Consider the following 25,382-nt stretch of genomic DNA (forward strand, 5'->3'; position numbering starts at 1 on the left):
GGATGGTGTGTGTTGAAACAGCAGGTCTATACGTATCTGATTTCGTTCGCTCATCTTGTTCTGAATATTGAATCTGGGACTTTCCCCGATATGCCATTAACGAGCATGGCTATATCGGGGGTAATATGATTGTTCAGCTGTATGGCTGAACGATCCGATTACGATGTGCCATGGGCTCCAGTGGGATCGGTCGGGTCAAAATCAAACCTGACCGATCGACCAAATGACCGATCTCCGCCGGGCGAAAGATGTTGGCACACGCCACACACGATCCGAAAATCGTACAAATCCTCGATTCGTATTATAGGATCTGTGTGTCTATGGCCACCTTTACCCTAGCAACCATGAATTGATTTGAATGTGTGACTGGAATAAAAATAGAGAGGTCCTGAATAGAAAGATAAGTAATAAAAAGAAAGTAGCAATAACAATGCATTTGTAGCCTATGCAGAGCATTTATTTATAGATAGGTTCAGTGACCCTCATTTGAAAGCTGGCTGGACAAAGTCAAATGAAGAAGGCAAATAATTCAAAAACTACAAAAAAGAAAATAGAAATACCAATTGAAAAGTTGCTTAGAATTAGCCGTTCTATATTGTACTAAATGTTTACTTAAAGGTGAACCACTCCTTTAATATAATCTTTAGGAATTTGTCTATTCTATTTCTAATTCTTATGCAAAAAACTGTATTTTACTGTATTAATTATAGCATGAGAAAGATGGTTGCATTGACGCTTCACTATTATTAAAATGTGACATTTTTAAGAAGTTTTCCCACAAGGAAACAGTGATGTGCACTGTAAAAATATGGCTATAAATTGAATTGCCTGGAAATGAACATGGCTTTTCCATAAAAGGTGCAATATCAATTTGATAAAGAGTAATATCCAGGTCTATTATAGTATTCAATTCCTCCTTAAATTCAGTGAAATAAAGATCCATTAATCTGGTAACTCACAAAATTAAAAACTAGTCTTTGTATTAACTCCACTTGGACTCTTACCTTGCTTTTACAACACGAAAGTAACAGTTGCCATTAGCTGAGGGCATATTAATGGTTGTTCTTCTGATGCAAAGATGTTCATAGTGAATGAAGGCGCCTGAAATGGGTAGTTACAATTTTTCAATTTTTATGATTGGCCAGACTGGCAACATTTGAAGTGTCTGTATAATGGCTGAGCTTTACATTATTTGCCTGATCAGGCCATAGTTGTGCTGATTATTAATCTGCAACACTGTTGTTATCATTAGCTGAATAAATGTATGAAAATGCCCAACTTGATTCCTGTAATCACTCACCCTGGTGGTCTAGTGGGCGGCGGGGTCCCCGCCATTTCTCCAACGGGGACGCCTGCTGCAAGCGTCTTTTCTCCCCAGTGTCCTGTTCCCCTATGGCACGCGATGATGTCACGCGCAATGGCGCGAAATTCAAATACTATAAAAGGGGAATTCGGTGTGTAGGAATTTGCCTGTTGTTAGGTTCTATTTAGAAAGTTCCTAGGTGCCTTCGTTTAGTTTAATCCCATCTGTTATACTGTGTATTGACCCTTGCCTGCCTGCTTTACTACTCTGACCTCTTCAATCCTGATAATGCCTGCTTGTGACTATTCTGACCTCTCAAATCTGACCTTTACCTGTCCTCTGACTATTCTACGTTCTCCTATCCTGATTCCGGCCTGTCTTACGATTCTTAGCTTGTGTTGGTCCAGCCTGCCTGTTCCTGGTGGTGTTCTTCCTTCCAGTATCCTGGTGAGACGATCGTGCCCCTTTGCTCGTCCAGAACCATTAGCTTTGCTCCTTTCTCAAATAAGACCTGGCGGCATCCGATTAGCCGAGGGCTCCTCCCGAGGTGAAAGGCGGCGGTTGTAGGCAGAAGTGAGAGCCGTGACCAGGGATCTTAGCTTGGGTTCTGGATATAGGGAACCGAACGTGACAATTCCATTGGGAAAATCATCTGGTTTTGGCCTGTATTCTGGCAGATATCGGGCCAATCTGGTTGAAACTGATTCGTTGCTACTCATTTGTTGTACTGTATTTATTCAGTGCTATCCATCTTTTTCCAAATAGTTGTCCAGTTATTACAGAATAACTGGCCAGCTATATGAAATATGTTTTTAGGCCAAATTATATTAAAATGATGATGCAATCTAAAGAGGTCATTGGAACGCTTTAGCAGTTTTGGGCCATAAAATAGTATTTGGGTCAGTTGGTAAGCCTATCTTTATGTGGTCACATACCAGTAGCTCAGACTACTAGTGAAAATGGGACATGCCACAACACACATAAGCAATGTACAAGCACCTTCTAAATTTCACACTTTATTGAAACAGTGTGTGAAATAACATGACCTAGAGTGTTGGATTCTTTGGAAGTGCATAGGCTCCATAAACTGAGAGTGGCTGGCCCAAGCCGATGCTAACATTAAACAAAGTCAAAATGGGAAGATATTTCACGTAAATAAAATTCCGTAAGTTTTGAATCCAACATATCTTAGCAAAAGGTGTAAATCCCCCCCTTACAAAATACTTTCTTTCTTTTTAAGGGTCGCTATAGTTTATAGAACATTCTGGCTTGAGAACAGGTGAGTCAATTGCTGCAATTATGTTGCAGACCTCCCTCTAATTGGCTGATTTGTTTAGTCAGTAAGGAATGTAGGGTTATACGAGGACTAATTCAGAATTGACTAATTTACTAGAAAATAAAAGTTTCAACTGCATATTATTTTGGTAACTGTGCTGTGAGATGTCTGCAATTGGGTCTTTCCCCTCCTTTTATAAAATCTGACACCTATTTATCACAGATTTGTCACATGATTTGTGTAAGTTGCAGTAGCAGGCAGCCTTGCAGCTGATGAAAGTCTTACAAATTACTGTTGGGGGCTTTCATTTGTCAGTTCCATACAGAGCATGGTGGCGGTGGGAAAGATATTGGGGATCATTCCCACTAACCTGTTAATGTTCTGTCTGTGAAATTGATGGTATCATCACTGCGGTAATGGAAGGGTTAGTGCAAAAGTGGGGCATGTGGCAGTACCTGTGCATTGGTTGTACTGTATATGCATTGTCCACTGCGCTGCTGCAGCACCAGGTGGCTGGGTGTGTACCAAAGGTATTCTAAAGGTGACCATACATGGGCAAACTTAAAGGAGAAGGAAAGGTTAAAACTAAGTAAGCCTTATCAGAAAGGTCCATCTAAATATACCAGTAAACCCCCAAAGAAATGTTGCTCTGAGTCCCCTATCAAAAGAAACACAGCATTTCTTTCCTTCTGTTGTGTACACATGGGCTTCTGTATCAGACTTCCTGCCTTCAGCTTAAACCTCATTGCCCTGGGCAAGAGCATGCTCAGTTTGCTCCTCTCCCCCCACCCCTCCCTTCTCTACTGTAATCTGAGCCCAGAGCAGGGAGAGACTCAGGCAGGAAGTGATGTCACACCACATTAATACTGCAGCTCCTATTCTAAACAAACAGAGAGTTTCTAGAGCTTTTTACTCAGGTATGGTAAAATATTCTACAGAATAAATATAGCATTCTAGCTTGCACTACTTCAGCTAATCTATTGGCAATAAAATGCCTCCATAGCTTTCCTTCTCCTTTAAACTGCTGATTTGGGTCCTTCAGACTGATTTTGCATTGTATCTGCCTGCACATGTGGCCCGACAATGTGCCCACACAACTGATATATGCCCGAAAATCAGACGTCAATTGTGCAGGTTTGATTTTCCCCACCTAAATTGCGCACTATCAGGCTAATCCAGTCATAATGCCTTTAGGGATAAATAATCTAATTACAACAACAGGAATATGAGCCATCAGCTCACTGATGTGGTCCTGGATCCAACAACTCATATTGCATGATCTAATTAGCCCAATATCACCAAGTTTAGGTTGGCATCTCGCCAAGCAAATTGATTTTATAGTGCATGGGCAGCTGAAGGCACTTGGCCAGATCTTGGTGGCTCCTTACAGTATAAATGGATCATGATCAAGGTGAGTAGAAGATTTGTAATTGTGCCACAAATAACAGTAATCAGAATGCCATTGTGCCTTGGCTGCTAGGGTCAGGTAACTGGCCATAGACAAAAATCAAGCCCAACAAAAGTCATGCTATAACAAAACGGAGTAAGAAACACTTGACCAAACAAATGGGCAGGGCTAGGGTTACTATATCACCCCTTTAAAAGAGAAGACTTATTGAATATACATGCTGCAAGTTGAATACATGACTGCACACAAATCCTTGATCCATGCTTCCAATGTGCAGCATGTATGTTTAAAAAGTATTCCCTTTGAAAGGGGTGAGATGTTAAACCTAGGCAGGGCCTGCAAAGCATTTCTGCTCTTAAGTATGAAATCTGCACAACTGTGTTGGTGTGATGTCAACACATAAGGAGAACTAAAGCTTAACTAAAGAAGTAGCTAGAAATGTTGTACATTATGTTTTGGGCTTCTGTACCAGCCCAACCTTAACCCTTTAGCAGTAAAGATCTGTGTCTCCAAAGATGCCCCAGTAGCTCCCCAACAGTCTTTTCTGCTAATTCACTGCACATACTCTGTGCTGCTGTCACTTACTGAGCTTAGGGACCAACTCAAAATATACAGTACATATACTGTGTACTGTGTGTGTAATAAACTGCTGGCTAGCAGTGGGTTAATTATTCTTCTGTGTTAGTTCAGGTAAGTCTGGATACACCCTGGAACTTTTGGTATATTTATTAGAACATGGGAGGTAGATCTGGCCTGCTCCATGCTTGGTCTCAGCTTAACAGGAAGCACAAAAACAGGAACAGGAATATGATCATCAAGCAATGGCAAAACAGCAGAATGCCCTTAACCAGAATGTCTTCACAAGCAGGTTACTACAGTGTGAATATACATGTCACAATATAAGGCTGATTTGTAATTAATACAGATAATTACTACATGGCAGCACAGAAACCAGTGCAACTAGCATCACAATTTATCAGCCTTGTAGCATCAGTTTATATTACAGACAAACCTAATTTTCTGCCTGATAATTTGCGACGACCCCTAAGCTTAGCTTCTCAACAGCTGCTCAGAGCCCACTGAGCATGTGAGTGTCACAGACACTTTCCAAGATGGTGACCCCCTGTGACAGGTTTGAAGTCCTGGATCATTGCTGCTATTGACAAGCTGAAACATTAGGCTGGTGCAATAAGTTCCCTATATTATATATGACATTTTAAACCATATTCATTTTTAGGGTTTAGTTCTCATTTAAGGAATCATGTGTGGGCAGATACATTAAAAACATGTGAAGTCAATGGAAAACAATCTGATGCCTCATATTTCATCACATCATCCTCCACAACCCATAGATCATTGATGATTCAAGTGAAATTCATGTGTGCTCAATTTCATTGTAATTCCTTTGGAACGATGTTTATATTCTTTACAGCAGTGCTCTTAAACATTTCTGATATACAAAATGCTCAAGGCCGCAATTCTATTAAAATTAGGTCATACAAAGATGTCTGTGAAGCGCTTGAATAGTCATTAGACCCCATAAAAACTGCTTGTAGGACTGCCTGTAGACCCTGGGTCTCCAGATGGATGGCCCTTTTTAGTGGATTGTCTTATGAGGTGGTATCAGCCCTGCTACTTTTACCAGTGTCACGGAGGGTGGTGCAAGGAGGGTTTTGCTATTCATGGGTCGGAGGTGCCATACGGTACCCCCTATTGAAGTCAGTGAGAAGTAGCCAGCTACAAGTAGCAGGCATTTGACATTATTTATGAATGTTTAAAGGAACAGTGACACTGAAAAAGGAAACTTATAAAAATCCAGGTATGGGACCTGTTATCCAGAATGCTCGGGCCTGGGGTTTTCAGGATAACGGATCTTTCTGTAAGTTGTATCTTCATGCCTTAAGTCTACTAGAAATCATGGAAATATTAAATAAACCCAACAGGCTGAGTTTGTTTCCAATACGGATTAATTATATCTTAGTTTGAATCAAGTACAAGGAACTGTTTTACTATTACAGAGAAAAAGGAAATCATTTTAAAAAATTTAGATTTTTTGGATAAAATGGAGTCTATGGGAGATGGCCTTTTTGTAATTCAGAGCTTTCTGGATAATGGATCCTATACCTGTATAATGTACTGTACTGCTCAAGCTCTGTAGCATACAATGGTATTCTTCAGAACGTATCTGTTATAAACTGTATATCTTGTGCTTGAATGGCTGCCCTCATGGCTACACCACAGCTTGTTTATATAAACTATAGTTGTGTTTCTGAAGCAAACAGGGACTAGTCCGAATGCAATTTAGTAGTCAGGAAGGAATTTTGTTGTTGTTACTGTTCCTTTAACAATGATAAAGAAGCAGGCCATTTTCTGAGTGTTCTGCAGCAAAGCAAGGCTCTAAAATGTGTTGGGAGAAGGGGCATTGGGACACTGGGCATGGCTTACTTGGCAGTGCACTCATGTTGGTGGTGTTGCAGATTTCCCTTGAAGACCTTGGTCACTGTATTTTAACCCTCTATACCAGGGATCCCCAACCTTTGGAACCCGTGAGCATCATTCAGAAGTAAAAGGAGTTGGGGAGCAACACATGCATAAAAAATGTTCTTGGGTGCCAAATAAGGGCTGTGATTGGGCATTTGGAAGCCCCTATGTGGATTGTCAATCTACATTTAGGCTCTGTTTGGCAGTGCACCTGGTTTTTATGAAACCAAAACTTGCCTCCAAGCCTGGAATTCAAAAATAATCATCTGCTTTGAGGCCACTGGGAGCAACATCCAAGGGGTTGGAGAGCAACATGTTGCTCACGAGCTACTGGTTGGGGACCATTGCAGTCTATACATATCTGTAATACATTTTTGACAGTGTAAGGAATGCAGCACTGCTGGTTTGTGGAGCCGCTTCTATATTTAACAAATGAATGGAACTACTGGGTCAACCTTTGCTAGAGGACAGCTTAAGGGTTGTGTATAAATGCAGCCACATGCGGATGCAATTTGTAGCATCAATGTTGCATCATTGTGTCCATTTTGCCTTTTTTGCTGAATCCCGACTGACGCTAGAGAGCCCTGGAGCTACTTCCATTATGAACGTACAGTAGATGTGAATCCAGGGTTCCCATGGCTGATTGCATAAGTTGGTGCTGCAGAAGTGCACCAAAATCACATGCTAATGCCATTTAATGCCAGTTGTGGAAAATAACACAATCCCCACCATGAAAATATCAGCCATAACTTGTCTCTTGCTCTTTTTTTGATGCATCAAACGCAATTACAGCAGGAGCAACAATTGGGACACAACACAGTGGGATGAATTACCACAGAGCCATTCCCATTACAGGTCGTGGTGCAATGTTTGGGACATGGGATTTCTGGATAGAGAGTCTTGAGGCTGCTAAATCATTTACAAAATAACCTAAAAACAAAATATTTTGAAGACCTAAAAGAACTGTATTGCAACTTGATGGATGTATGCTTCTTAATTACCCTCAAGTACAATGTACTCTCATTATCATTACATAGAAAAAGGGAATATATCTGATCGCAGAGCTGAGGAGGTGGTTTCCTTTTTAATATGATAAGCATGGACGTCCACAAATAGGGGCAAAGGAGGGCACTTACCCCACCTTGGAGTTTCTAACCTTAACTGAAGTGCTGTTTCAACCCTGCTGCCTGTACAACAATCTCACTGTTAAAGTTCTGCCACAGCTGAACACGTATTGGATAGGCTAGAGAGATTCAGTCGCTGTTGCAGCTGTACATGATTGGATAGATTGGAAGGATTCACTCAGCAGCTTAGCCAATCCCTGTGCAGCTGTACTGGAGACTTAAGCTTTGAATAAGGTGATATAGCATTAAAGTTTATTATCAGTAAAGCTCCTGATTTGTAATCTTCTAATGTCTTGTGTATGTGTGTACCTGCCAAAGTACATGTGTGTGTTTTAATTAGTACCGTAGATCTAATCTTGGATGTGTGTGTCTGGCCCTGACCCAGATCTCCTTGTGTACTGCCTATAGAATTGTGTATTAGTGTGATTGCTAAATATAGTCACAGTTTCTCTACCTGTTAATGTCTGTTACATCTGCTTTCTGCCTTCATAAGCCTGTATGTGTCTGTCCCAGAGTGAGTGTGTTTGTGCAGTTGCCTGAATCCCTGATTGATTAGAGCCCATGCATACAGCCTGCAGGACCTGCGCTCAATTTATTCTCCTCTGTGATCTGAGGTATCATCATTAGAACTGCCACTGCATCTATCCAGCCATGGCTTCTAGGGGCATTATTCATGGAGCTGGCACCATTGTTATTGGGACTGTATTAATGCTGTTGGTTTTTCTGGTGTATTATGAAAGGGAGCTACACTTTATTATTATCCTCTGTGTCCTCTTTTGGGGGATTCTTTATTGAATTGGGACCACGTTTATACTGCAAGGTTTTCTGGGTGATGCACAGAATTGGTCGTATTTTTTCATGTTAGTACATGGAGACAATTTACATGACATTGGCAATGAAGCTGTATTATGGGGCATTAAGTATCAGAATGGAACAACAAGTAATTTAGTATATAGCTGTAATAAGCCTCCCTAAGCCAAAACATCACCCGCTGCCTGCGCCTGCACCACTGCTGGAGTTCACAGCACCACTACGGTATAAGGGATCAAATAAATATTTCCTCCAAATAATGCAGTTCTTTTTCTTCCGAATGCAGATATGTGTCCATCTCATGCTGGTGCCACACGTGACTGTTACTTGGCCTCAACCCACTTGTTTATGTCTCTGCACTGAGAGGGCACTATGTCAGCCTGGATAAATAAATACACAATGGGTTTCAGCACAAATGCATGTTTTCAGTCCAAAATTTGCTCTGTGTTTGCATCCAGGCCAACACTCTGACTGTCACAGACATTCCTTACAAAATCCAGGATGGCAAGCATCTTTATAGGCCTGGAACATTACTGCTATGCTGAGCCTTTAGGCTGGTTCAATAAAAATTATGTGAAATATGGCATTTCTAGCCATATTTATTCTTAGGGTTTAGTTCTCCTTTAATTTAATTTTTTATATTGTGGAGTTCTAAGGTGCACTGGCTCACCTGCTAATATGCATGTGCCCAATGCCTGGATTTGCTTGCAAAGTGCATAAAGATGGCTACATTGGCTCAGAAATAGTGCAGCGTATAACCCCACACACTATTTTATAATTTCCTCTTTTCACTTTTCAGGAAAATTAAGCCAATAACCAATAGTTATATCTTTCATGTGTATTAACAATTCAAGTGTCTAGATTTGTAGATGTTTTATTTGTGATACTTTTACCTATTTGTCCCACCATGTAGACACCCATGATGACGTCGATCGGGGCTATGCAGACTGTACTCAGGTCCAGACTGAGAATTAAAATAGTCCCTGGCATTTCAGGTACACAGAGGCCCAATCAGCCCACACAGAGGCCAAAACAGCCTCCACCAGCCCACTAAATAGTGACTTTCTATGGGACCTTATAGCAGCCCCTCTGGCATTTGCCAGAACCCACAGATTGCCAGTCCGGGCCTGACTGTACTACACATGTACTGATCGGTAAAAGCAGTTCAGCTGGTGGTCCAGTACTGCCCTGGGCAGTTTGTGCTGCGTCCCTTCCTGGTTATAATGGGCCACTAAGGTGGCAGGCAGCATTAAACATCTGAATACTAGTGATGGGCGCATCTGTCCCGCTTTGATTCGCAGAGAAACTCGTAAACTGAAGTCAATAGGCATCAAAGTTATTTTGATCCGCAACAATTTTGACACGAGCGACAATTTTTTTATCAATTTGTTCAAATGCATTAAAGTGAATGGGCGTCCGAATAATTTTGACGTGTGACAATTTTGATGAGCGGAATTTTTAATTTAATTGTGTAGGGGGAGCCATTCTGAGAAATAGAATAAGAACAGAATTTTTGAGGGTTGGTGTCACTTCGGCATGCAACACTAAACAGTATTTTACTGCAAATTCCAGAAATACCTTGTTTTACTGTGTTTTGCAAATTAATTTCTGCGGAGGCAAACCACAGACTTCAAATGGCAGAGTGCTATAGGAAAAAATGCTGCTTTAGAAGGGGGAAACTCCAGATTTTAAGGGGGTGATTTAGATGGCATTAGAATAATATAGTAGTGCTTTACAAAACATCATGCTCTTTTCTATTTTATTTTGGAGTTCTGACCCCTTCTGACATAGTTGTGGCCCACTAGAGGGACAAAGAAGAGTAGCACATAATAATTTAGAAGAGGTGATACAGAGGAGAGCAAACAAGCAGAAATACCCTGCAGGCAGAGAGAAAGTAGAATATGGCACAGAGTAAAACTATTCTTTAAAAAAATAATAATCCAGTGAGCAAAAGGCAACACAGAATTGCTATAGATTGAAAGTGAGAAGGAGAAATGAGGGATATGGAAAAAAGAAGGAGCCAGGGAAGGAAATTGCAAGGGGGGGAGTGGGGGGTGCGGGTGACAGACAGGGTAGGGGGTGGGAGTGTAAGGACGGCACAGGGACAGAGCAAGCCTGTTGTGAGTTAGGAGTGCGGTTTTGAGTTCCATGTGGAATATTTGAGCTCAGTTTCTGCCCTCGGGGTGGTACAGCCAAAGCTGCAGCTCTGTGGGAGCCAAGCCTGCCCCAGCGTTGGCAGGGAGAACATAAGCGCTATTTATCTCACAGCCCAAAAAGACTCCTGATTTAAATCATATGGTGCGTGCGGCACACATTTCCACCAAGTCTGGACACGGCTCAAAAAAAGAGGGGAGAAAAACACACACACAGAAAGCAGATCCACACCCTATTCTCTCATTCAGCTGCCGCCACTGCCGGGACTTAACCCTTCTAGCAGTCAGTGTCTGGAGAACTTTGCTCAAGAACGCAGGGCCAGAGAAAAGTGGGGGTGCCTGACAGAAAAGGAAAAGATGGGGCCCCTATCTGGAGAGGGTTGGAGAACATTAATCAGAGATATTTACCTTCCCCAGGCTTTCTTGTTGGTGGATGCTGGGGTTTGTGGTTTACTAGCAGTTGAATGCTTGCAGTTTGGATATCCCTCTAATGTTAGACAATTTATAATGTTAAAAGTGTAATATATATATATATATGTATATATATGGAGAAGTGGAAGCCGGCACAACTCGTAAACAGGTAAAGGTTGCCTGGGTGCAGCAAGCCCAAAAATGTAAGGTAGAAAAAAGGAAAAAGCTTGCACTTATAGGTCTTATAAAAAAACTAAAGTGTTTATTGGATCAAAAACTAACAATATATATATATATATATATATATATATATATATATATATATATATATATATATGTATAAGCAATGCAGAAGAACGGCACTCACAGGACTTGCTGAATCAATCTTCCAAAGGTTTATTTTGCTCAACGTTTTCCTTTGTCAGGAATCAAACAGTATATATATATATATAAATATACATTTTGTACTTACTTAGATATACAACAAACCACCAGTGACCTACTGGGCCCTCTACCCTGCTGCCCCCCCTTCCGCAATCACAGGGTCTGCTTCCACTGTAGTTGTGCCCCCTGCACACCACTCACCAAAGGGGCCCCTCATGAATTTGTGGACCCTTCCTAAGATAGCCTTGCAAGATCTAGCCTGCTCATTTTAAGATTGCTTTTGGAAAAGACTGTAATAACTGAGTCATTTGGTAGGTGGTTCTGCTGAGCTTCACACTGATGGCTTATAATATTGTACATATTGTACAGTCCTGGTTTGCTATTTTCTTTAGCAAGGAAACAATTAACTGATACTGTTTGCATAGAACTGAAATAATTAACATTGCTTTGCTGTTCCCCTGGGCCCTGGGGTCTGGTTAGGGTAAGTGTTCAGTGGTACTGGTGGGTTGGGTGATCAGTGCAGAGGATAAAAAGCACCCAAAGTTCCTGTTACAAAAGCACAAGTGAATAGGGATACTCACACTCATCCTGGGATACAAGTGAAATTCCATAGAATCTGCCATGCTCTAGTTTTTTGCCCGGAATATGAGCAGCTTCTGCCGAGAACATGGAAAGAGCGTTGTCATTTCTTTTATGAGCTGCTTCCATATGTCAGTTTTATGGCACAGTAAAAGGTTTTTTTTGTTCTTTTGAGGAGTTTAAACTAAAGCCTGTCTACAGCTGAAATGGTGTCATGCTTAGCTGCCTGAAGCTGGACATATGCCCCGGCTTTCATGAAGGATGCTAATATAAGCATATGGCTTGAGGAGGTATGCTTGACTCATAACTCACTGCTGCTTATAGTATTCAGAAGAGTAAAAATGTGTTATTAAATAAGAGTAGTGTGGGTGTAGGACTCCTGTAAATTATATTCTTATAATATACAAAAGCCACGAATATCTTGTAAATTATATCCTTATAATACACAAAAGCCATGAATATCCTGTAAATTATATCCTTATAAACGGTGAGTTCTGATGTCATCAGTTATAAACGGTGCGTTCTGATGTCATTTCTGTCACATTACTCACTGAAACTTGTGTATTATAATAAATAAAGTACCCCCCGTTGCAAAATATGAGGATATTAGAAGTTACCTCTGCGTTCCATGACCTGTATAAAAACAGGTCATGAAACTTTTATATGGTCATGAAACTCCTCAGTAACTTATAATATCCTTATATTTTACAAGAGGGGGTACTTTATTCACTATATAATACACAAAAGCCATGAATATCTTGTAAATTATATCCTTATAAATGGTGAGTTCTGATGTCATCAGTTATAAACGGTGCGTTCTGATGTCATTTCTGTCACATGACTCACTGAAACTTGTGTATTATAATACATAAAGTACCCCCAGTTGCAAAATATGAGGATATTATAAGTTACCTCGGAGTTTCATGACCTGTATAAAAACAGGTCATGAAACTTTTATATGTTCATGAAACTCCTCGGTAACTTATAATATCCTTATATTTTACAAGAGTGGGTACTTTATTCACTATATAAACGTTGACTAGTGATGCCATCATTTATAAACGGTGAGTAGTGATGTCATTTTTGTCACATGACTCACTAAAACTTGTGTATTATAATAAATAAAGTACTGCTTGTTGGAAAATATGAGGATATTAGAAGTAACCTCAGAGTTCCATGACCTGTATAAAAGAACTCAGCTTTTGGCCTTGTGCATTTACATGGTCATTAAACCCCTTGGTGACTTATAATATCCTTATATTTTACAATAGGGATTACTTTATTCATTATATAAAACCCTGTAGAAATCGTGTAAATTATATTCTTATTAATTGTGCTTAGTGATGTCATTTCTGTCACATAACTCACTGAAGATTGTGTATCATAAAGTACTATGTAAAAACCCATGTATATGTTCATGGATCTCCTTGGAGACATAGAATATCTTTATATTTTACAGGGGGTACATTAGTCACCATATTATATAACACTACATGAGTGTTACATTGCACTCCATGTTAGTCATCTATGGTCCTGGTGCTACCATGAAAAGAATAGCGAATAGCTAAAAATAAATGGAGCACTTCTAAGGCTTTATAAATGCAGAAACAAATGACGTTCAATAATCAATGGGAACCTTCCTCTGTACTCCATTATAATAAAATGATCCAGTTTTTTAAAAATGATTTCCTTTTTCTCTGTAATAATAAAATAGTACCTTGTACTTGATCCCAACTAAGATATAATTAATCCTTATTGGAAGCAGAACCAGCCTGTTTATTTAATATTAAGATGTTATTAAGAATTATGAAAGATTACGAAAGTTATCCAGAGCCTACCATTCTGGATAGCAGGTCCCATACCTGTATATATTTCTGAGGTTATTGTAGCCATTCATGGCTACAAGAACATACTGTAATATGATATAGGGTATAGATTCTGCAAGGTGTGTTACAATATCCAGGTAACTCTTAGTTATTGTATACAATAGCAGCTCATCATTTTACAGGATTGCCTTCATACGGAGTCAGAAATTAAGAAAGTTCACATATTCATTTATTAATATCAAACCCTTGGATTCACATTATGAGACAAACCAATGCAGTCATTCTGGTGCCAGTCCAATGAACAATGTGTTGGTGTGTGTAAATGGATACGCAGCACGAATCATACTAACATTACCCCAATGACCTGCTATTCTATCCTGGAAAGCAGCCTTGCTGAAGACGTATTTGCATTTTTATTTTGAAAGTACCACTTAGTATGCAGTTTTAACAATGGAATCACACAGACTTCAGTATCCCCCCATGGTCCATTACTTCAGCTGTTTGTTTCAGCACAGGGGGTTCTAACCTGTGGGTCTCCAGGAGCTTGCTGAATTACAGCTGTGAGTGCCGTTTGGCCAAAAGGTTTTGGAAGTGGTAATGCAGCAAGAACTTGAGCGCCACATGATGCATGTAACCAGGATTTTAAACAATGGTTCTATACATGTGACCATGCTAATTCATGTCTGTATTACTCTACAGGGAGGCATGTGAACACCACAACATTTCATTCTGGTGACATCTGATCTTCCACCTAAGGTTTATAATGGATTTATCGCTGAATAACTAAGGAAGACATTGGTACCCAAGGAAGATTCCAAGACAACTACTGGCTAGCACTAAGTAAGAGACTGAGCTAGAACAAGGCAATGGCAAACAGCAGCAAGGAGCGCCTCTGTGGGGCTGGGGCTCCTCTGGGACATGCCAATGGATTTCCCCCCAGTGTCTATCCTTTTGCCTTCAGCGGGGGAATACGAAGATCTCCACCATTTGAAGTACTTGCTAATGGAGGCTTCTTTCGAAGCTTTCCCACTGACCTGCCCAAGGAGATGGCATCGCTGTGTGAGTATGCTTTTTTTGTTTGCATAGTACTGTGCATAGCTTTTTATTGGATGCCTTGCTTCTGTTTTATAAATGGTGCACCCATTGTAGCCAAAGTGTGCGCAGTAATGCAGCAAATTAATGCAACAAGCATGCAGTGTGACCAAGTGGATGGTTTTGGTAGCCTATGGCTCTGAGTTTTGTTACGTCGCCCTCACTGGGTACATAGCTATTCATTCTGGCTGAAAGGTTAAGGTAAAGAAAACAAAAACTGAAGTGCTTTAAGTGAGGGAACTCGTAAGTCTGCCTGTGCTTGTCCTGTGCTGCCTGTGCTGTCCCTACGGGATTTTTAGAAGCATCTTTATCAACAGGTGAAAGTTCAAGTTCACCATTTGATAATTACTTTTCTAAAAATCCCATAGGAATGAATACAAAGTGAGTGGGATTTGTTGTGGTATACTCTAATTTCATACTTAAATCTGCCCCTAAGATAAAAAATTACCTACCCTGCCCCCTGGTCCAAATACAACTGAACATAGTGAGGCTAAACTGGTTCCTAGGTTAATTAAACCCTATCAGCCAGATAGTTCAAATTCAAAAACCGACATAAGGATTGGGAACATGATGCCAAACTCAGAACAGAGACCTTTATATGTAAAATAAAGCATTAATGGATGGAAAGGGAGCAGATGCCATTTCGAAGAGTGCTGTGGGCATCATCATAGCTGCAGGGGTCGGCTTTGGATCTGTGTGGCCCTAATAAATGACTGCTCAGCAGCTTCTTGTCTCTCCTTTTATTTCATCTGTAAGTTGGTCTGGGTCTGCCATTAACACTGCCTTACAGTAACTAATGGTGTGTCATAGTCTTTATTTGCTTCCCACTATCACTAGTGTTTATGCTACAGAGCAGATTAATGACAACGTATGCAGTACCAAATGTGTTATTTTTATGTAGTTCTAAGCAAATTTCAGTATAAATTCATTAACATTTTCAGTGGTTACATATATTTTTAAATGTAATATAAACTGCTTTCATCTGCACTTTAACTCGTGATACAGTGTAGTGAGAAATCAGCCCCCTTTTTTCTTTGTTTCTTTAATTTGTGTGTACCAACAGGCATGCGCCCCTCAGCGTGCACACCCAACAGATTTCAGTGCAGAAACACTGAAGCATGCTATTCCAGGGTTGCTCCTTCCAGGTTAAATTCATGGATTTAGCACATTTTCCCCAACTTGTGTGTAATCCTCAAAAGTGGGTGTTACTTTGCAATTATATTGCTCTATCATGTGCAAGTTGCAGTGGATGCAACTTAGAACAGGTCCACAATTAGCTGAAATGGAAAAAAACTTGCTGCATTTTGCATAGAAAAACATGGCACTTCACACATTGCACTGCCTTCCTAAATAAACCCTGGGGAATGTTATTTTACAATGCTCTTCTTCCATTCTGCATGATTGTATGATTTGCAGCAGGAAAAAAAAAGAATTATTGAATATCCACCATGGTTTTGTTGCATGTATATAGCAATGAAAAACGATCTCACTATATATATATATATATGTGTATATATATATATATATATATATATATATATATATATATATATATATATATATATATATATATATATTTTCCGGATAAGAGGTCTTTCTGTATTTTGGATCTCCATACCTTGTGTCTAATAAAAAAAAAATTAAAACAATAATTAAACCCGATAGGCTTGTTTTGCCTCTTATGAGGATTAAACAAATCCTTAGATCCAAAGTTAGGATCAAGTGCATGGTACTGTATTATTATTACAGACAAACTACAGACAAACAAAATTATTTAAATAAAAAAAATCATTTAATTAAAATAGAGTATGGGAGATGGCCTTCCCTTAATTCAGATCTTTTGTATAACAGGCAACAGCTGAGTTGGCGCTGTCACTTCTGCACTGCTGCGGAATAATGTCTTATCTACTGTACAAATCTGTAAAAGTTATTTGTGGCATACTAAGCTGCTAATGAGAAAAACAAGAGTGAAATTGGAAAATTGAAACAAACTCATTTTTAAAATGCACAATTTCGAAAAATGACAAAATTATAAAATTACTTACTTGATTAAGTAAAGACTAAGGGCTGAACGACAAAACACAGACGAGAATTTGGCTGTAGTGGCACGCGTGAGAATATAATGGGACTGAACGAAAAATCACAGGTATAAACTTCATTCCATCTGACACAACACGACAGTCGGATGTGAACGCAGCAAGCTCCGTCTTCACCTGACAGTCTTATCGCGTGTAGTTTATACAGGTGATTTTTCATTCAGTCCCAGTATATTTTGACGCGTGCCACTACAAGAGATTTGTTGACTGCGTTTTGTTGTTCCGACACAATCCAACGGAAAATGTTCATATAGTTCAGCCCTAAGACTACTAAATTCAGGTCAAAACAGCATCACCATTATAACTGTCATTATAATGTCTTTATTGCACACTTTTGGGCATTACAGCAATGTTTTAGGCCTTGCTTGGGCCTTTATTAGGCAACTAAGAATAGTGATTATTTGTGTTGTACTATTTGTGGAGGTTAATTGACCGTTTTGCTTCTATGCTTTCTTGGCACTAAGATGATCCTCTGTGATTGAGGACACTTTCGCCCTAATTAATGGAGTGAGGTTATACAATAAGTTATTATTAGCTTTCTCTACTTTATCCTGGAATACAGTAGGGAAAAATGAAAATACTTTATCCAATATCCTCACTCAAGCACATTCAAACATTTCCAGCATAGTCTGCCCCTGTGATACGTATATTCACCCAGATATAAAAAGTCCTTATAGAAAAGCATGAAAGTTGCTATTACAAATGAAGCTTATCCTTATTATAACCGTATGTTTGCCTTTGCATCTTACATGCTTTGTGGTTGACATATTGATTTAACTTTGTGTAGGATATACATAGGCCTAAAGTACATGAATGAAATTTTTTTGTAGCCATGTCAGTTCTTGAAAGAATGTGCGGCTCAAGTAGTGAGATGGAATGCTCAAGGGTGAATAATATCTTTTATTGGACTAACATGTGGTTGAAATCACATTCCCGAACCTCAGAGTTCCTGTTCAGGTAAAGAGGGGAAGAACCCTGTGAGATTTGAAAGCTTGTAATTTCAACCATATGTTGGGCCAATAAATGGTATCATTCAGCCTACAGCATTCCATCAAAGTAAGAGGGAATCCAGCAATGGCTAATTTACTCATATTGTCAACAGAACTGGCTTGACTTCTGTGCATAAGCGAAGAACTATGCAATGATGCTGTCTGCCTATGTTAGGGCCAGCAGTCTAAATCATAGCTATCCACTCTGACTTCTAATGTTGCACTGCCATTTCATGTGACTTTTACTGGTTATCTACGGAACACAAACATTCCTTCTAAGAAAATGGATGGAAATAAATGTTTATTGAATCTATTAATATAAGAGGAGTCATTTAGTATCACCCAGACCCAAGTGCTAGAGCACTAATGGGTTGCAAAAGCATGGAATGGGGGACACGTCTATGCACCCACCTCCCACTAATGAACACAAGCACTGCTAAACACAGGCCACACTATATTCATGGGGCACATTTTTCTGAAGTGCCTCAAGTCTTTGCACACCAAAAATGGAGAAAAGTGCAGGGCAAGGCACAAGTTTCCATTTATTGCATATCGATCGCATTGTGCATTTTAGTGTGTTACTAACATCATTTAACAATTCAAGCAAGCAAAATACAGAATCATTGCAAAATGGCTAGAGGCTTTAACATGAATACACCTACTAAAAATGTTTGGGCACTACGGATTTAAATCATGCACTGTGCATTGCCTTGGCTGGCCAACAACTCTTTCCTGCCTTCCTGAGGTCACAGAACTTTGTCTGTATTTGAGACATAAGTAGTTCTCAGCCAGTACCCAAATATTTTTTGGCATAAAAATACTATTCCCTTGTGGAGAACCACACCCATGGGTGCAGTCTGATAGAATTGTGATCTCTCAGTGTTTAATTATCCTTTTATAATTAACAATACATTCTTTCTCCCTGGGCACTCCTGAGGGTGGTGCTAAGTATAATGTTATTGTCTGAACGTTGTGTACCTTGATTGTCTGTGTGTCTTCTCTGTTTCCTTCTCCAACTCTTGTGGTTATGTTTAGGCCAGTGTCATACTTGGCATTTTCTCCGCTGGCATAGATACTACAGTTTGTAGGTTATTTTTGGGTGAAATGTGAAGTGAACCCTTATTTTCTATTCTAGGTATTCATTGCCTGAATGAGAGCAGGAGTATTTTCTTGTGTTTGCAACTTTGCTATGAAAAAAGAGGGGCTCAGAACAAAGTTGGATCCTCAAAAGGGGTCTTGAATCGAATGTGGATTAAAGTGAGAGGATTGGAATGCATAATAATGTCTGGAAAATCATAAGAAGGATAAGACACAGATTTTGGAGTTTGCAAATGTTACGGTTACACAGACATACAGTATGTGCAATCATAACAAGATAGTAAGATACCAGAAAATCTTTTGGACTGGCCATTCTAGAACTATATATAAGGAGGGGTAGTAGTCCTCTGAGGCCTCAGTAGACGTGCAAGTGAAGCCGGCCTCATAGTTAGCAGAACAGAGGGTTACAGAATTACAAAATGCTGACTTGATAATTTGTCTGAGCTTGTCCCGGGGTTCCCTCAAGCAGCTACTGTACGAGGCACAAACTGACTAAGAGCCTGGGAGACAGACGCTTGCAGTCTAGGAGCTAAAGCTTCCCAGAACATCAACTACAGTGCATAAAAACCTCTTGGAGCATGGGTGTCTGTGTGTTAAAAAAACAACTTAAGCATTTTTATCTATAAATGTAATTTAAAACTGTACTATTTTTTTCTCTGCATTTCACCTTCCCATTTCCTTTTGTGGTCTCTTACACCCCACCCTGTTCTTACCTATTCACTGTCTTGCAGACACAGTAAGACATGCCCTCTAGCTGATTTACATGTCATTACAGGCAGTAAGGGGTGTTGGCTGGCAGTGTGCCCACTTCACAACACGATCAGGGTTAGTACACGAGCTGCCTCTTTGCAGAAATGTTACAAACTGACTTGTGGTTTATATAAATTAACCATTTCATCTCAATGTCAAGCCTGTAAATAACAGCCAAACAAATGGTTGGCCTCTTTTAAATGGGAAGATAACTTCTCAGTAGAGTGAAAAGTTAGCCACCACCTAATACGTAAAATGGGATTAAGTATGCTAATTTTTGAATCTCTCGGCATTAGCCTTGTTGCAACCCCTATATAGCTGCTCTGTGATCTTAAAAAATGACTTGTGTGATTATTATTTTGTGGGAATCTTGAAACCAGTAGATTAAAAGATGACTTCTACTGTCTAAGTTCTGATTTTAATACTCTACTACACATATGCACAGCCCTGGTGAACTCCAAGGGATTGCTGGGACAAGAGGCACAATTGCTTTGCAGCGCTTAGTATAATAGTACCCTAGGCTGGTGCATTTTTAATTGAAGAGGAGTGGCAACCCAGGGCCAATTGGATGGATACCAAACTTTTCTTTTGGCAGACTGATGGTAATTTTCAGAATTTCACAGTTTTTTTGTCAAGACCATTCCACCAGGATGCCAGTCTAAATAATACCCTGAATGGCTGCACATGCCCGGATGTTTTGGGTGAAATTGGCCAACCCGTCTGACCAAATCATAGCATATATGGCAGCTTAAGTGTATCAGTTATATAAAAATTTGTTTCAGGTAGAATCTGCAAGCCCTGGGTCAGTAAGCTCTGTTTTGAAGATAGCTGGAATCTGAGCAATATAGTTTTACTCACTGTGAAAAGAAAGGACTAGCAAAGTATTTATAATATTCTTAAAATGTATCTAAATCCATTTGTTCTAACTTTTTTCTGTCCTTCTAATTGCAGTCCACTGCCCAAGTGCCTGAGCAAATGGCGAGCTAATTATTATTGATGGCTGCCCTGCCTTTATCATTCACATCATTCCATGCACCAGTGGAGCTTATAAGGTCTCTGCTATGCACCACATACACTAGGAACAGTCAGGGTGGGATCTGACTAATGAACAATATATACGATTAAAAAGGATACTATTTATATTATAGTGCAATTAAAAACAAACTTTGATTTCCCATTTGCCATACTTTATGGACAATGCTGACACTGGTTTGTGTCCTGTTGTTGAAGGCAGAGGGCTGCAACTTGGCCATTATGTGTCAGCAATAAACTGTGGAGATAAGGTCAACACCCTAAGAAGTACCCTCTCACCTTAGCCAGGGTGCTGATGGATACCAGTAGGGGAAGGATGCAGACTGGCCTGAGGACATTGGCTGGACACATTTCCTGGCACCCTCAGCTATGAAGTCCTGTCCAGTCCTTGTGACCCAGTGACCTTATCAGCGTTGAGGTCAGACACTTTAAGGGAGCAGCCATTATTCTTTGCCTAAGGCATTTTGTAGCATAAGTCTGACCTTGCGTGTGTAAATACTATACACAGATATTTGTGTCAGTATACTGTGTTTGGTCTCTGTGTATGTTCCAGAGACTGTTGCTTCCCTCATTGTTAGTATAGTTTTGTATACTAACTGTGTGTTATGGGGAGGGACACAGAAAACAAAGCCACAGCAGTACTTTGCTTCAAAATATGTATTGTATGTATATATGATTTATAATACACAAAAGCCATGAATATGCTGTAAATTTTATAGTGGATAAAGTACCCCCTCTTGTAAAATACAAGGATATTATAAGTTACCGAGGAGTTTCATTACCATATGAAAACAGGAGGCTGAAGACTGTTTTCATACAGGTCATGGAACTCCAAGGTAACTTCTAGTATCCTCATATTTAACAACAGGGGATACTTTATTTATTATAATAAAGTTTCAGTGAGTCATGTGACAGAAATGATATCAGAACTCACCGTTTATAACTGATGACATCAGAACTCACCATTTATAAGGATATCATTTACAAGATATTCAAGGCTTTTGTGTATTATATCCTTATAAATTGTGCTTTCTGATGTGGTCAGTTATAATCTGTGCTTAGTGATATAATTTCAATTTGGTCATGAAATTCTCCATTTATAATATCCTTATAATTTACAGTGGGGTACTTTATTTACCATATATTTGTTGTAACTGATAGCACTATCCAGTAGGACTGGGTGCCTCTATATTTAAGACTAATTTTATAAACCTGGGATTTTTTGCAGTGATGTAAATAAGTCTGTTGTAAATGGCTGTTGTTTTCTGGGTTGGGGGGATCATTGCTAGCATCCCAGTAAGAAAAGTCCCAGCCAACCAAACCCATCTGACATGCTGGTCCCACAGAAGTGGCAACAGCAAATCATGTAATTAGCCTGGGGGCCTTTTTTCATTCTGCAGAATGCTGAATCCTCCACAAAAGATTCAACAGAACATGTAACCACAGTCTGCAAAACTGCATAATCTTCGAACCACTAAATCGTATCCTTTAGTTGCCCAGTACTTATACACATGAACAAGATCTGTCTAAAAATATTACATAAATAAAGGCCCCCATACACGGGGTGATAAAAGCTGCCGACAGACAGAGTCGGCAGCTTATTGGCCTGTGTGTGGGGCCATCTGACGTGCTTCCCTGATCGATATCTGGCTGTCGGATTGCGGCCGCATCTATGCGTGTATGCGGCCCCGCAATCCGACCGCCTGCATCGGATCACCAAACAAGTTGATTCCTACGTCTATGGCCACCTTAAGCCAACATGTAAAAAAATTTTTATTTAGATAGTTTTCCCCCCCAGAAAATATATTTATCAAATAGCATGTGCCAAGGGATAATCCCATAATGAAACATGCCATTTTAAGTGCTTAAAGGTAAATGACACCCCCCAAATGAATACTTAAGCAACAGATAGTTTATATCATATCAATTGGCATACACAGTTAATATTGCCCATTTACATCTTTTTCCTTGAGCCACCATTTTGTGACAGCCTGTGTTTTCCCTCCCTCCATCACCTGACTAGAAAGTCAAAACTTTGTTCAGTAAGTGGCTCATGTGACCTAACATGTATGTGTGCCCTTGGTTTGTTTGTGCGCACCGTGAATCACAGGATCCCAGTGGGCGGCCCTTAGTTCTTAAAATGGCAATTTTCTATTTATGATTACCTAATGGCTATTGTGAAAATGGTTTATTTACATGAAGCAGGGTTTTACATATGAGTTGTTTTATGCAATATATTTTTTATAGAGACCTACATTGTTCGGAGGGTTTATTCTGGTATGAGGCACTATGCTCACACATAATGGGCACGCATACATGTTAGGCCACATAAGCCAATGAATGGACAGAGCTGTGTTTTTTACTCTCACGCCTCTTCCTGTTACAATAAAAACTGCATTATTTCCTGTCAGGTGATCAGTGAGTTACACACAGAACAATACAAAATGACTCAAGGGAAAAGGGCAATATTCACTGATATTTATTTGCCAATTTGATAAGATTCTTTGATCACTGACATATCTTGTTTGGATGTATATATCTGTTAGGGATGCACCGAATACACTATTTTGTATTCATCCGAACCCCCGAATCCTTTGCTAAAGATTTGGCTGAATACTGAACCGAATCCTAATTTGCATATGCAAATAAGGGGTGGGAAGGAAAAAAATTGACTTCCTTGTTTTGTGACAAAAAGTCATGTGATTTCCCTCCAGGCCCCCAATTTGCATATGCAAATTAAGATTTGGTTCGGCCAGGCAGAAGGATTCGACTGAATCCAAATCCTGCTGAAAAAGGCCAAATTCTGGCTGAATCCTGAACCGAATCCTGTTTGTTCAGTTTTCTTTAAAAATAACAAACTTGACATTCAGGGGCATATTTATCAAGAGTCTAATTTGTGAGTTGTGTGATGGTTTTTCTACCTCGGATAAACTCGAGTTTAGAATGTTTGCGCTTTTTTACGGAAAATTCAGAATTTCAAATACTTGCACGAAAAGCGACGGGGAAAAAAATCTAGTTCACGTCCTGAAAAATCTCAAATCGTTTGACTTTATGTCCCAAAAACTCAAATTGATAGAGTTTTCAGATAAAAATTTTTTCATACAAATATTACATGTTTTTTTTTCTTATTACCTCCCACACATTAGAGTTTTTTAAAACTATAACTCGAATGTGTGAGTTTGGGTGCAAAACATATTGGAAAAAAATTGATTGAGATCTGCCTCCAAATGATTGAATTTAGTCAAGATGGACTCTAGTATAATTTAGAGAGTGATTTTCTGAGACAATTTGCAGTTGTTTTTCATTTTTATATTAGAATATGAATGGGAGAGGAACTTAATAGAAAGATGAGTAATAAAAAGTATCAATAACAAAAAATAGCCTTACAAAGCATTTGTAGAATTTTAAAATCTGCTAGAATTTAGTAACTCCTGTTTGTAAAAAAAAATGTGTACAAGAGTGGTAACCCGTGAGTACAGGGGTTAACAGAGCAGCAGGTCTAAGTTTGAAAGGAGCAGGCTGACTTTTGCTGTTGATTGTGTGCGACAGGCTTCATTTCATTGTGTGTTGGCTCAACACCTGGAAAAAATTACCCATCCTGCATCAGATGTAGCTCTTGCTGACTGCAGGGACTCCTTTTTATCTGCCAGTTATTTGTGGTTATTCCACTGAGAGTCTCATTGTTATGACTCTGATTGGTGGTGACATGTTCTCTGAAATTCATTTTACCCCTTTGCAGAAAATAGTGTAACCTTATTATATTGTGTACAGAATAAAGGGCAGTATTGTATATATACAAGGAGTTACCATAGGTCTCAATGTCCTTCTTTGATTTCTGTCTATTTATCTCTCTCTCTCTCTTAATTTTCCTAAAGACAGATATATTTTATCTTTCTCTTAAAGGGACAAAGGGAACATGATTCCAATGTAAAGGTTTTATGCTGAACATACTTTTCATCTATTTCTTTCACAAAATAATCAATGTTTTTTGTTATTCCTTGAAATAAACAAAACAAACAGCTATTAATGTTTAGTCCTTGCGAAGTAGAATGCCAGTAGACAAATCCCTCCCATAATCCTTCCCATAATCCCTTATCTGTACACTATGAATCTTGCAAGGACCAAACATGGAGAAGCTTCAATTTTCCTATTCACCTTCTTTAATTCAAGAAATAACAAACCACAGATTTTTTGTAAAAACTATAGGCAGAATGTTCAGCACAAGCTTTATACATGAAACAATTCGAACAAGGCGGTATGCCATCTTTTAAATGCATTTAGATGATGATTTTGTTTTAATGATTTGCATTTTTTTGGGTAAATTTTTAATCACTTTTATGTGACTGCTAGCATCACAGACCCTAGCAAGGTAATGGTTGCACCTGCAAATATGAGGAATAGGTGTGAGCCATAAATTTATTGAGCAGTTCACCTTAACATAACAAATTGTTTTCAAATAATGCACCACAAATATTTAATTATTTTCAGTTGCTGTTTTTAGGTGAATTGGTTGCTTTTTCATCCACCGCTTAACTTTAACCCCACAATGGGGAGTTGCTTATATAACAGT

General features: G+C 39.3%; 1 protein-coding gene across 2 annotated transcripts in view; it reads left to right on the plus strand.

Annotated features, from left to right (window-relative positions):
* Positions 1-25,382, plus strand: part of rarg.S (retinoic acid receptor gamma S homeolog) — a 130,994-nt gene that overhangs the window by 17,694 nt on the left and 87,918 nt on the right. For both annotated transcript variants that reach the window (XM_018248105.2, XM_018248106.2), the window contains exon 2: positions 14,455-14,814. In XM_018248105.2, coding sequence (XP_018103594.1) covers positions 14,622-14,814 — 193 coding nt within the window. In that variant the 5' untranslated portion in view covers positions 14,455-14,621. The remainder of the gene's footprint in view (positions 1-14,454; positions 14,815-25,382) is intronic.

This window comes from Xenopus laevis, chromosome 2S (assembly GCF_017654675.1).
Source record: "Xenopus laevis strain J_2021 chromosome 2S, Xenopus_laevis_v10.1, whole genome shotgun sequence".
NCBI classification, from domain to species: domain Eukaryota; kingdom Metazoa; phylum Chordata; class Amphibia; order Anura; family Pipidae; genus Xenopus; species Xenopus laevis.